The 14815-nt window shown below is 41.4% G+C and overlaps 1 protein-coding gene across 2 annotated transcripts in view; it reads right to left on the bottom strand.

Moving 5' to 3' along the window:
* Nucleotides 1-14815, bottom strand: part of LOC126194804 (sodium-coupled monocarboxylate transporter 1-like) — a 202557-nt gene that overhangs the window by 41723 nt on the left and 146019 nt on the right. For both annotated transcript variants that reach the window (XM_049933116.1, XM_049933117.1), the window contains exon 12: nucleotides 7030-7116. In XM_049933116.1, the coding sequence (XP_049789073.1) occupies nucleotides 7030-7116 (87 nt within the window). The remainder of the gene's footprint in view (nucleotides 1-7029; nucleotides 7117-14815) is intronic.

Raw genomic sequence — 14815 nt, 5'->3', positions numbered from 1 at the left:
TATATATATATATATATATATATATATATATATATGACATCCAATTAAACAAATTTCCTTTTTCTGGCGGACACACGTCCAGATCGTTCGCTCAAAACTCTGGCATCTTTCTTCCCACATCCACCACTGCTGGCGGCTCACCTCCAACTGCCCGATGCTACGCGCTGTCCACATCCAACTGCCCAACACTACACCAGCGAATATACCAACAATGAGTCCAACCAGCCACAGACTGCACACAGCGCAGTCAGTGATTTTCGTACAGAGCACTACGTGGCGTTACCAACATAAAAACCTAAACGGCCTACTTACACATTTTGCACACGAAAGGAAGGAAAGCTTAAGATATTGCCGGCATGTTCCCTTTATTCACTTCGTGATTAATCATATCCACGAGTATGCAAATGATTAGTGCTCCAATTCTCTGTGACATATGCAACGGACACCAGAGTGCATTGGTGATATTCGTGTTTAGTGTTGTTACCAAGACTGGTAGGATAATTACGCGGCATGGAGTGCATCGGATTTTCAGTGATCACTATGAAGGACACGTTAATACCGCGTACTCGTGTTGAACAGCACTATTAACACCTCACATAGAGGCCTCATTGTGGGTAGCTGGCAGGCTGGTCGAGTCGAGAAATATCCAGATCTGTGGGGCATTCGGATGTGACAATGGCTCATTGTTGCACTGCATGAGAACGTGAGAGCAGGTTTCTTCAATTTTTCGGCGAATCACGTCAAACAACAAAATGAAGGATCGCGGTATTATGCACGAAACACATCAGAACCTCTTTACATCCGCGTCTTTCATCCTCGACGAAGTAAGGGACTCCTCGCAACATTCCGTGCCATCCCACATTATTGACTGAAGACCAGCACTATCTGGACTAGAGAATAACCGTCCCACACGTAGCCTGTAGTTAACACCACAGCACAAATGGCCGCTTTATGAGTGTTGCCATGAACGGGAAGCATGGCCTGCTGGTGAAGCGTCGCACAGTGTTCACCGATGAATCGCGGGTCTGCACTATTCATGGTGAGCATCTTCGGCGAGTGTTTATGCGTCCAGGCGAAAGAGGTTCCATTCTTCCAATGCTTTGGCGTCATGGTGAAGGGAGCCGCCGTATATAACTTCATGCTACGGCTGATAACGGTTCAGGGAACTTTCACAACGGTGCGTTATGGACATCCTACATGTGCTACCTCTCAAGTGATATTATCGTGGTGCCAATTTCCAACATGACAATGATCGTCCACACAGGACATGGGTCCCAATGAAATGTCTACGTGTTATTGAAGTATTCCCATAGCAAGAACCCCAAATCTGTACCCAGTGGAACACATTGCAACCAGCTCGGACACCAACTTCGTCCCAGTGTCAGGATCCAAGATATCAAGGACCAGTCATCAAAGTCTCGGACCAGCTGGCAGAGGTGCCTTTCCCAGCCGAATTAGTGCATGCATCTAGGCCAGAAGGATTGCAAAGTCATACTGATAAGTGTGCTCGTACTGTCAATCCGACTCGATTTTGCAATCACTGAAATAACATCACGTACCCTCTCAACCCAAGAAATTTCATTAGTTTTCCTGCTCCCCTTCTGGTGCTTCACGTTTCTTCTCAGACATTATGCAGCGTGTAACGGGTATAAGTACAGGGTCAGGGTGTTGGTTGTTTTTCTCCACGTCGAACGGTCTTCCTGCAAACATGTCACATAATATAGTTTTGATGTTTTCACACAATATACTACTTGATGTTTCCTGCACGGTCATAACTGCACCACTAAGTGGAATACGCCTATTAGCATCCACCCTTCAACTCCTGACTTATGAGAAAAGAAAGATTAGTGGCTTGCTCTTGCCACACATACTTCGAGGTACTAACTAACCTAACAGCATAGTACACCTAATAGCTGTAATTATTAGTCTGCAAATGAAGTAAATGCTGATGTAATGTTGTTCAGTACACCGTCCTCACTCACCAATAGAAATATATGTACTTATACCCATCACACATTTTCACCTGTCCCCGTTGATATATATCATCACCCGTCAGCAGCTTAAGTTATTAATATATAATTCTGATTTCGTTGTAGATGGCTGCAGGTCATGTCCGAAAGAACAGACATCATATCGATAAAAGTATATAGAAATTAATTTTTGTTTAAAATAAAAGAAATTGTCTGAGATAGGAAACTTACTTCTTTCAAAACGTGTAGCACTGTTTATTGAATTTTAGGAGGGATGTAAGGCAAGCCAGGCATCACTGAAAGCGTCCTACACGCCATCGGCCGTTTTCAGACTAGGAAAGCAACCTTGTGAGTTACTTATCAAACCTAGCTGGATTTTCACACTTGGAGCGAATTTACACGAGCTCAGAAATTCCGTAATCGCACGTTCGAATCATCAAAAAACGTCACTTCGAATGGTTAGCTATATACGTTAATATATACATCTCAATGGCAGGGTCCTAGAAACCAGTACGTTAGACTTTTCTACATACATACCCTCCGATCTTCGTCAAACGTTTTATTTCTGTGAACACATTACAAAAATATAATGTAGCTGAGTATTGTACTCGTATCTGTGCCCAATTTAAATTCATTAGAGGCAAGTGCAGATCATTTTTACTCCTGGTATTGCACTGGTGAATATCTCTACTACTCTTAAATTGCAGTGGATTGTTGACAAGGAATTTTATAAGGTAATAAATATTCTGTAAGGTCTCTTTAATATTTTCTGTTGTTTAAATATATATCTGGAAGATGTCTGTGTGCAAGCTGCATGAATAATTGTAATTGCTTTCTTCTGGGTACGGAATACTTTTTGCCTAACTGATATATTACCCAAGAATAGTTTCCAATGGGAGGATAATGATGCAAAATATATATAAAAGTCTAACGTACTGATTTCTAGCACTCTTCCATTGAGATGTATATACAGGGTGTTACAAAAAGGTACGGCCAAACTTTCAGGAAACATTCCTCACACACAAATAAAGAAAAGATGTTATATGGACATGTGTCCAGAAACGCTTAATTTCCATGTTAGAGCTCATTTTAGTTTCGTCAGTATGTACTGTACTTCCTCGATTCACCGCCAGTTGGCCCAATTGAAGGAAGGTAATGTTGAAAAATGGCTCTGAGCACTATGGGACTTAACATCTATGGTCATCAGTCCCATAGAACTTAGAACTACTTAAACCTAACTAACCTAAGGACATCACACAACACCCAGTCATCACGAGGCAGAGAAAATCCCTGACCCCGCCGGGAATCGAACCCGGGAACCCGGGCGTGGGAAGCGAGAACGCTACCGCAAGGTAATGTTGACTTCGGTGCTTGTGTTGACATGTGACTCATTGCTCTACAGTACTAGCATCAAGCACATCAGTACGTAGCATCAACAGGTTAGTGTTCATCACGAACGTGGTTTTGCAGTCAGTGCAATGTTTACTAATGCGGAGTTGGCAGATGCCCATTTGATGTATGGATTAGCACGGGGCAATAGCCGTGGCGCGGTACGTTTGTATCGAGACAGATTTCCAGAACGAAGGTGTCCCGACAGGAAGACGTTCGAAGCAATTGATCGGCGTCTTAGGGAGCACGGAACATTTCAGCCTATGACTGGCTACTGGGGAAGACCTAGAACGACGAGGACACCTGCAATGGACGAGGCAATTCTTCGTGCAGTTGACGATAACCCTAATGTCAGCGTCAGAGAAGTTACTGCTGTACAAGGTAACGTTGACCACGTCACTGTATGGAGAGTGCTACGGGAGAACCAGTTGTTTCCGTACCATGTACAGCGTGTGCAGGCACTATCAGCAGCTGATTGGCCTCCACGGGTACACTTCTGCGAATGGTTCATCCAACAATGTGTCAATCCTCATTTCAGTGCAAATGTTCTCTTTACGGATGAGGCTTCATTCCAACGTGATCAAATTGTAAATTTTCACAATCAACATGTGTGGGCTGACGAGAATCCGCACGAAATTGTGCAATAACGTCATCAACACAGATTTTATGTAAACGTTTGGGCAGCATTGTTGGTGATGTCTTGATTGGGCCCCATGTTCTTCCACCTACGCTCAATGGAGCACGTTATCATGATTTCATACGGGATACTCTACCTGTGCTGCTAGAACATGTGCCTTTACAAGTACGACACAACATGTGGTGCATGCACGATGGAGCTCCTGCACATTTCAGTCGAAGTGTTCGTACGCTTCTCAACAACAGATTCGGTGACCGATGGATTGTAGAGGCGGACCAATTCCATGGCCTCCACGCTCTCCTGACCTCAACCCTCTTGACTTTCATTTATGGGGCCATTTGAAAGCTCTTGTCTACGCAACCCCGGTACCAAATGTAGAGACTCTTCGTGCTCGTATTGTGGACGGCTGTGATACAATACGCCATTCTCCCGGGCTGCATCAAGGCATCAGGGATTCCATGCGACGGAGGGTGGATGCATGTATCCTCGTAACGGAGGACATTTTGAACATTTCCTGTAACAAAGTGTTTGAAGTCACGGTGGTACGTTCTGTTGCTGTGTGTTTCCATTCCATGATTAATGTGATTTGAAGAAAAGTAATAAAATGAGCTCTAACATGGAAAGTATGCGTTTCCGGACACATGTCCACATAACACATTTTATTTCTTTGTGTGTGAGGAATGTTTCCTGAAAGTTTGGCCGTACCTTTTTGTAACACCCTGTATGTACGTATATAGCTAACCATTCGAAGTGACGTTTCTTGGTGATTCGAACGTGCAATTACGGCATTTCTGAGCTCGTGTAAATCCGCTCCAAGTATGAAAATCCAGCTATGTTTCATAAGTGACTGACAAGGTAACTTTCCAGGTCTGTAGGACGCTTTCAGTGATGCCTGGCTTGTTTTACATCCCTCCTCAGATTCAATAAACAGTGCAAACGTTTTGAAAGAAGTAAGTTTCCTATTCAGACAATTTTTTTATTTTAAACAAAAATTATTTTCTATATACTTATATGATATGATGTCTATTCTTTCGGCCATGACCTGGAGCCATCTAGAACGAAATTAGAATTAAATATTAATCAGCTGCTGACGGGTGTTGATATATATCAAACGGGACAGGTGAAAATGTGTGCCCCGACCGGGACTCGAACCCGGGGTCTCCAGCTTACATGGCAGAAGCTCTATCCATCTGAGGCACGGAGGGCACAGAGGATAGTACGACTGCAGGGACTATCTCGCGCACGCCTCCCGCGAGACCCACATTCTCACCTTATATGCCCACACACTACATTCGTAGTGTACCTACCCAACACACTCATTACTCGTGGAAGACATGCTTACCAAGTTCCGTAAGACCTTCTACTTCTGTGCGGATGCTCACATATTACCTGAACTGTTACGGGACTTGGTAAGAATGTCTTCCAAGAGTAATGAGTGTGTTGGGTAGGGACACTACGAATGTAGTGTGTGGGCATATAAGGTGAGAATGTGGGTCACGCGGGAGGCGTGCGCGAGATAGTCCCTGCGGTCGCACTATCCTCTGTGCTCTCGGTTGTTCGGATGGATTGCCGGCACGGTAGCTCAGCGTGTTCGGTCACCCCCCGTAATAAAAAAAAAAAAAAAAAAAAAAAACTGAGTGAACGGATCAACGAACAACCTCAACGAGTGTCATCGGACGTCCGCCACGAACGAATTCAACGAACAATATAGAACAAAAAATAAGATAAAAAAAAAGAAGATGGATAGGGCGCCTGCCATGTAAGCAGGAGATCCCGGATTCGAGTCCCGGTCGGGCACATATTTTCACCTTTCCTCGTTGATATATATCAAGGCCCGTCAGCCCCTCTGGGCGTTATGCGGTAACATTAAACAAAAACTAGTTCATACTTTTCCATTTGTTAGCATTTCATGGTCCGCAAAGCATTGGGGAAGAGATCCACTTGCAGTGACGAAACATCTTCACCTCTCAACGACGTAGTAACGTACAACCACAGATGTGAGGTTTCACATCTGGTATGAAAAACGAGCAACCTACCTAGGTGTTCGAAAAAGTCTGGGGGGTACATTACTAAAAAAATGAAAATAGTTATTGTGATGGTTTTAATTGTTCAGGTGTTCTACATAATCTCTCGCACTTGGGTACAACATCCAGAACGTTGGTATGACCCCGTAAAGCTGTCAGAAAAGAACATCTTTGGGATGTTGTTCAACTCGCGCGTCATAATGGCTTCAATGTCGATTATGTTGTCAAAGGGTTGACCCTTCATGTGGATTTCCCCACTTTGTTGTTTTTTATAGATTCGTATCATCCACACCACGTTTGTCTTGAACACTTGATTTAGAGATGTCGCTCCGATGCGATTCCTGGCACAATAACTACTGCCGCAAGTCCTTTCCTTTTTTTAACGAAATTTCCTAAAAATAATTTTATAATTATTATGGATAATGGTATTACAACAAAAATTAACATTTAGAAGTATAACACAAATTTTGTCTTATGAAGGATCTAGGGTTTCTTCCACCTCGTAAATGAAAACGCGACACTATGGAACACTTCATTCTTAACCAGCGATTGTTCCAGCCTGCTAACTACTGCCTGGTCAAATGCATCATCCCTTGTTTACAGCTGTTAGTTCAAGCTACCACCGTAGTTACTGCACTGACGTCGCTTATACTCCCAGAGAAAGTCAGTCTCGGATCTTTACGGATGGTCGGTGTACTTACTGGTTTAGTCACCGTTCCAACACACGCAGCTCGTAGCACATTAAAGGTGGGCGGCATATGTTTGAAAATTTCAAAGCAGTACACGAAGTGGATGACGACTACCATTTCAGGAACAGAACTGACTAAAAAGACTGCGTCTATTTGCTCTTAGAAGACAGTGGACGCAGAAATAAAGCGAATTGGGTCAAGCTTTCAGCAGTCAGCTGTATGTAGTATTACGACGAAAACTATTTGTATGTCTTGCATCAGGTGAACTACAAAGGCTTACTATCTGCTCTCATGTATAAAAATTTCTCATTTCTTCTTACCATCGTGTTAACCCATGGCAGGAACATGCCAGCGGTGAATAGTGCCAGTATTGGACCACTGGTTATAGATGCAAATGAAATGGTGATCTGAAATAAAAAAGTAGGTGATTAAATTAAAAATTAAATAATACGTGGATTAAACAAAGCAATATTTCGAGATATGTGTTTTCTAAGCGATTCTGCATGCAGCTTTACTGTATGATTAAATGATGATGGCGTCCTCTTGGGTAAAATATTCTGGAGGTAAAATAGTCACCCATTCGGATCTCCGGGCGGGGACTACTCAAGAGGACGTCGTTACCAGCAGAAAGAAAACTGGCGTTTTACGGATCGGAGCGTGGAATGTCAGATCCCTTAATCGGGCAGGTAGGTTAGAAAATTTAAAAAAGGAAATCGATAGGTTAAACTTAGATATAGTGGGAATTAGTGAAGTTCGGTGGCAGCAGGAACAAGACTTTTGGTCAGGTGAATACAGGGTTATAAATACAAAATCAAATAGGGGTAATGCAGGAGTAGGTTTAATAATGAATAAAAAAATAGGAGTGCAGGTAAGCTACTACAAACAGGATAGTGAAAGCATTATTACGACCAAGGTAGACACGAAGCCCACGCCTACTACAGTAGTACAAATTTATGTGCCAACTAGCTCTGCCCGCATCTCGTGGTCGTGCGGTAGCGTTCTCGCTTCCCACGCCCGGGTTCGCGGGTTCGATTTCCGGCGGGGTCAGGGATTTTCTCTGCCTCGTGATGGCTGGGTGTTGTGTGCTGTCCTTAGGTTAGTTAGGTTTAAGTAGTTCTAAGTTCTAGGGGACTTATGACCCCAGCAGTTGAGTCCCATAGTGCTCAGAGCCATTTGAACCATTTGAACCAACTAGCTCTGTAGATGACGTAGTAATTGATGAAATGTATGATGAGCTAGAGGAAATTATTCAGGTAGTGAAGGGAGATGAAAATTTAATAGTCATGGCTGATTGGAATTCGATAGTAGGAAAAGAGAGAGAAGGGAACATAGTGGGTGAATATGGATTGAGGAGGAAGCCACCTGGTAGAATTTTGCACAGATCATAACTTAAGAATCACGAAAGAAGGTTGTATACATGGAAGAAACCTGGAGATACTAGACGGTATCAGATAGATTATATTGTAAGACAGAGATTTAGGAACCAGGTTTTAAATTGTAAGACATTTCCAGAGGCAGATGTGGACTCTGACCACAATCTCTTGGTTATGAACTGTAGATTAAAACTGAAGAAACTGCAAAAAGGTGGGAATTTAAGGAGTTGGGATCTGGGTAAACTGACTAAACCAGAGGTTTTACAGAGTTTCAGGGAGAGCATAAGGGAACAATTGACAGGAATGGGGGAAAGAAATACAGTAGAAGAGGAAGGAGAAGCTTTGAGTGATGACTAGCCCTCGTCTTTTTACCTACTTGATCCTCTGATCAAGTAGGTAAAAAGACGAGGGCTAGTAGAAATCCCTGGGTAACAGAAGATATATTGAATTTAATTGATGAAAGGAGAAAATATAAAAATGCAATAAATGAAGCAGACAAAAAGGAATACAGTCTAAAAAATGAGATCGACAGGAAGTGCAAAATGGCTAAGCAGGGATGGCTAGAGGACAAATGTAAGGATGTAGAGGATTATCTGACAAGGGGTAAGATAGATACTACCTACAGGAAAGTTAAAGAGACCTTTGGAGAAAAGAGAACCACTTGTATGAATATCAAGATCTCAGATAGAAACCCAGGTCTAAGCAAAGAAGGGAAAGCAGAAAGGTGGAAGGAGTATATAGAGGGTCTATACAAGGGCGATGTTCTTGAGGACAATGGTATAGAAATGGAAGAGAATGTAGATGAAGATGAAATAGGAGATATGATACTGCGTGAAGAGTTTGACAGAGCACTGAAAGAGGTGAGTAGAAACAAGATCCCGGGAGTAGACAACATTCCATTAGAATTACAGCCTTGGAAGAGCCAGTCCTGACAAAACTCTACCATCTGGTGAGCAAGATGTATGAGACAGACGAAATACCCTCAGATTACAAGAAAAATATAATAATTACAATCCCAAAGAAAGCAGGTGTTGACAGGTGTGAAAATCACCGAACTATCAGTTTAATAAGTCACAGCTGCAAAATACTAACGCCAATTCTTTACAGACGAATGGAAAAACTGGTAGAAACCGACCTCGGGGAAGATCAGTTTGGATTCCGTAGAAATGCTGGAACACGTGAGGCAATACTGACCCTACGACTTATCTTAGAAGAAAGATTAAGGAAAGGCAAATCTACTTTTCTAGCATTTGTAGACTTAGAGAAAGCTTTTGACAATGTTGACTGGAATACTCTCTTTCAAATTCTGAAGGTGGCAGGGGTAAAATACAGGGAGCGAAAGGCTATTTACAATTTGTACAGAAACCAGATGGCAGTTATAAGAGTCGAGGGGCATGAAAGGGAAGCAGTGGTCGGGAAGGGAGTGAGACAGGGTTGTAGCCTCTCCCCGATGTTATTCAATCTGTATATTGAGCAAGCAGTAAAGGAAACAAAAGTAAAATTCGGAGTAGGAATTAAAACCCATGGAGAAGAAATAAAACCTTTGAGGTCTTCGATGACATTGTAATTCTTTCAGAGACAGCAGAGGACTTGGAAGAGCAGTTGAACGGAACGGACAGTGTCTTGAAAGGAGGGTACAAAATGAACATCAACAAAAGCAAAACGAGGATAATGGAACGTAGTCGAATTAAGTCAGGTGATATTGAGGGAATTAGTTTAGGAAATGAGACGCTTAAAGTAGTAAAGGATTTTTGCTATTTGGGGAGCAAAATAACTGATGAAGGTCGAAGTAGAGAGGATATAAAATGTAGACTGGCAATGGCGTGGAAAGTGTTTCTGAAGAAGAGAGATTTGTTAACATCGAGTACAGATTTAAGTGTCAGGAATTCGTTTCTGAAAGTATTTGTATGGAGTGTAGCCATGTATGGAAGTGAAACATGGACGATAAATAGTTTAGACAAGAAGAGAATAGAAGCTTTCGAAATGTGGTGCTACAGAAGAATGCTGAAGATTAGATGGGTAGATCACATAACTAATGAGGAGGTATTGAATAGAATGGGGGAGAAGAGGAGTTTGTGGCACAATTTGACTAGAAGAAGGAATCGGTTGGTAGGACATGTTCTGAGGCATCAAGGGATAACAAATTTAGTATTGGAGGGTAGCGTGGAGGGTAAAAATCGTAGAGGGAGACCAAGAGATGAATACACTAATCAGATTCAGAAGGATTTAGGTTGCAGTAGGTACTGGGAGATGAAGAAGTTTGCACAGGATAGAGTAGCATGGAGAGCTGCATCAAACCAGTCTCAGGACTGAAGACCACAACAACAACAAGCGATTCTGCATGTATGAGACATTGTCAAGAAACAAGGATATCAACGAACTGATGTTCTGAAACTGGTGAGACGGTTCGTTTTACTTTCGTTAGTAAGGACTTGTTGGTGTCGACCAGTGTAGGCAGTTGAAATGTCTGCGCCGGTTAGAGTGGTGGTATATGTGATTGTGTTGGTTAATACATACCAGATTTTTTGAATGCAAGCCTTGTGATATAGTTTGTCTGCTGAGTTTTATGCATAAAAGATTGAATTTATGCAGAAAATAGATAACAAACTGACTATTGCATATTGGTATACTTTTAACTGATAACAAAATATAATATTACATGAGGGAATTTTCGATTGTTCATAACAGACAGTACTGACATCTTAATTTTACTTGTAATTTACGGATTTGAATGTTGCCAGACAGAATATATACATATACTCATGTGGATATACCTGTAAAACAATGTGACATATATTTCCAGTTCTCTATTTTCAACACATGGCAAATCGAACAAGTAATTGTCAAATATGTAAGCTGTGTACGTATAACGCTATATTACGTTGGGGTTGTTTTGGGGGAGAAGACCAAACTGCGAGGTCATCGATCTCATCGGATTAGGGAAGGATGGGTAAGGAAGTCGTCCGTGCCCTTTTCAAAGGCACTATCCCGTCATTTACCTGGAGAGATTTAGGGAAATCACGGAAAACCTCAATCAGGATGGCTGGACGCGGGATTGAACCGTCGTCCTCCCGAATGCGAGTCCAGTGTGCTAACCACTGCGCCACTTCGCTCGGTGCTATATTATGCAAAACTGGCACAAGCTAAGACTAATATTTATAACTGCAATTATCGCAAGTAACTATTGAGCTCATGATATTCCTATAGTGGTTGCGTTTACTAGATTTATGACGTATTATGCATTAAAAATGTATTTTATCAGGACGTCGCAAGGTGCCAAGCAGAGATTTGATCTTAGACAAGAAAAAAGCACATACGTGAAGTAATTTTCGGGAGAATTAAACCTGATATGACAATCAATTGGCTGTGAAACAAGTAGAGAAACATGATTTCACCCAACTACCATAAAGCCGATGTTACATAATTTTGCGGAATAAGAAGAGAGATAGACAAGACCATTTACAAGTAACGATCTTGAAACAAAGTGTCTTGTGGTTTGACTATGACTTATTGCCGACCAAACAATTATCTATGTTTATTGCAGGTGAACTATGAAATGTCACTTGCTGTGTGATCTTAAGATATCACCACCTATAATTTGAAATAATTATGTAGCCACTTACATACAATAGCTGTCTTCCCTCGTAGAATTTGATATTATTCATCAGATTTCAAATAGATGTCCGAGCTATCAAGATGAAGTTTGTCAGGCAGTTTTTTTTGTTTTTGTTTTTTGCTTTTTTGTTACTGTACTCTCCCCTTAACAAGGTTTCTACTGTTCCGAAATCACATGTTGTTCTGGCGCACATTTTGTCTTTTACGCCTCTCACTCAAGTGGGATAAATTCAAGACATCTTGCTGCTCATATAACACTTCTACAGATAGGAGCCACAAAAATATTTTGCAGACATTACTACGGCTATAACGAATTATTAAGTAAAAATAAAAATTTAACAAACGTTGTATGCGCTGTGGGGTCACATTGAAGTATGTCCGTGTGAATGTATGTACGCCGATGAATACTAGATAAAAACCTAAGAACTAAAAGCAAATTAAAATGGTTAGTGAAATATTGTTCTTTAAGGAAGGGCATTATATGGTTAAGGCGATATTGGATAAATGTTTCTGTTTAGTTCATATGCACCTTAGTAATATTGCTCCTCTTCCGTGTTTCATTAGATCACGGTTCGCTAATACATTTGCTAATCTTACATGCATGAAAGTAAATCATCATAACACACATGACATTAACTTAAAGCGATGTGTCAAAATCCAGTCAAATGCGTTGTTAAACAAAGGACTCAAACATAATGTAAATCCTTCACTGAGCTCCTCCACACTACGTTCGACATTGCACATTCAAAAGCAGCATTACAGATTGCTAACCTGACAGTGGTAGCACGCAGTAGCTAACTTACAAAGAGTACCAACGTATCTTAATATGTACTTTTGTTACACTGCGCTACACATAATTTTCAATGAAAACAACATCTATTTGAAAATTGAAACACTGTAATTATCATCCGGAGTTGCGACTTATGTATCTGTCTGCGCTTATGTCTAAGTTATTTGTCACAACTGTACCTATCACAATCGTTGTAAGATGCTTTCTGCGCAATTATCATTACTAACATACAAAGACAAGTCGTTGTTTAATGTTGTTATCAAAAATATAGAAAAGTAATTGACTGGTTTACTTCGAATTTTTACACGATACTCTAATAAACGTTCGGACGAACATAGTCTTCATATTTATCGCATTCCCAGAGAGAATTTCAAGCAATGCAGCTAGCTAATAAAGTGCTAATACACAAAACTTTCAGCTACACTTTACTTAGTCGTATGTATATTGCTGTTATGAATACAAATACAAGACTTTTCTCCTTAGTCCTCACATCCAATGTGATTGTGGCCTCTGGTTCAAAGTCTAGCTTGATGCAGCGCTACATGCGCAGACGTTATTTAGAGAGAAATGCTCACTGTGATGGGAAAGGAAGGCTTATAACAGGTAATACAGTGAGCAAAACTGCTGAACTTCCGAAAGAATGGACTACATGAGTTCTAATTCCTCCTCACAAAAAGTAGCCTAACAGTTAGAGACGGCTCTAACTATCGGGGTATAGCATTAATATCGCATGCCAGCTAAGTCCTCCTGTACATAATGAATCAACACCTAAAGAAATTCCTTCAGTTTTAGATTTTTGGTAGAAGAAATAGGTATTGTTACAGGTAAAGGTATCCGAGAGGCAATCATGAAATTAAGACAAATATTTGAAAAAAAGGGAATTCTGTGTCTCTGCCTCTATTTGTTCCATAGATTATAAAAAGAAATTTGCGTCATGTGGGACAAGTTATGGGATGTGCTAAATGAGTTTGAGTTTGCAAAACTCCTAGTATGACTACTAAAATGTCTTTATAACAGTCATGCTGCACCCATAAAAGTGGATAGTGAATATTCGAAGAGTTTTTCGATGCGGCAAATGGAGTCAGGCAAGCTTGTATACTGTCACCCCAGGTCTATAACATTTATGCAGAGTACATCATCAGGGATTCGCTGGATGGCCGGGATGGTGGAATTTCTATTGGCGGCAGGAAACAACCGGCGCTTTGCAGATGATACTACGCTCATTGAAGGAAGTAAGGAAGAACATCTGGTTTCCACTAAGAACCCTCAGTTGAACCAATGAAAAGTAGTGGTTCAACTTTCGTTCTAGAGTAAAACATGGAAAAACCGAATTAATCGCCAACGTTTGGATCAAATCCAACTTACAGGATGCTTGAAGGATCTGGATACAGTGACGATTTTTTATATCTAGGGTCTCCGATCAGTAACACAGAAAAGTACGATAAAGAAACAAAACGACGAATCTCACTTGAGAACGCCGCAATGGTTGAACTCACTAAGATCTGGCAGAAAATATAACAACGAAGATGCGATTGGTATAATCATTGGCGTTGCCTCTATTCTTGTACGGCTGCGAAAAAATAGTTCAAATGGCATTGAGCACTATGGGACTTAACATCTGAGGTCATCAGTCCCCTAGAACTTAGAACTACTTAAACCTAACTAACCTAAGGACATCACACACATCCATACCCGAGGCAGGATTCGAACCTGAGATCGTAGCAGTCGCGTGGTTCCGGACTGAAGCGCCTAGAACCGCTCGGCCACCGCGGCCGGCGGCTGCGAAACCTGGACCGTGGAAAATAGTGACAAGAGCCGAATCGATGGCTTCGAGACGGAGACAGAAGATGTTATGCGTACCATGGACAGAAAGGAGAATCAATGCTTCCCTTATAGAAGATCTTATAGGCACATGAATGTGATCTTCGTGTGTCAGACGAAGATATTTCCAGTTCTTTGGGCATATTTTAGAAAGAAAAGTGGATAAGACCATCTTGCAAGCCAGAACCGAATGCAAAAGACCACGACGAAGCTTACAGGCTTACCTCTTCAAATTATAATAAGAAGGGATGAAGATCACTGAGGATGGGGGCTTCTACCCGAAGATTCAATTAGTTAAGAAATGAATGAAGTAACGAGGTCACGGCACTCAGCAGTGAGTAAACTAATGGTGATGGTGATGACTGCCCACTGCACCTAACTGTGAATTCCAGTATGCCATAGGAAGTGTCCTATCTACCGACTCCTTCCTTTAGTCAAGTTGCACCATGAATTTCTTTTCCCTTCAGCCAGATTCAGTACCTCCACGTTCATTATCCAATGAGCCCA

The sequence above is a fragment of the Schistocerca nitens genome, chromosome 7 (assembly GCF_023898315.1).
Source record: "Schistocerca nitens isolate TAMUIC-IGC-003100 chromosome 7, iqSchNite1.1, whole genome shotgun sequence".
Classification (NCBI taxonomy): Eukaryota; Metazoa; Arthropoda; class Insecta; order Orthoptera; family Acrididae; genus Schistocerca; species Schistocerca nitens.
The sequence above is the reverse complement of the archived record's forward strand: the minus strand, read 5'-3'. Positions and strand labels throughout refer to the sequence as shown.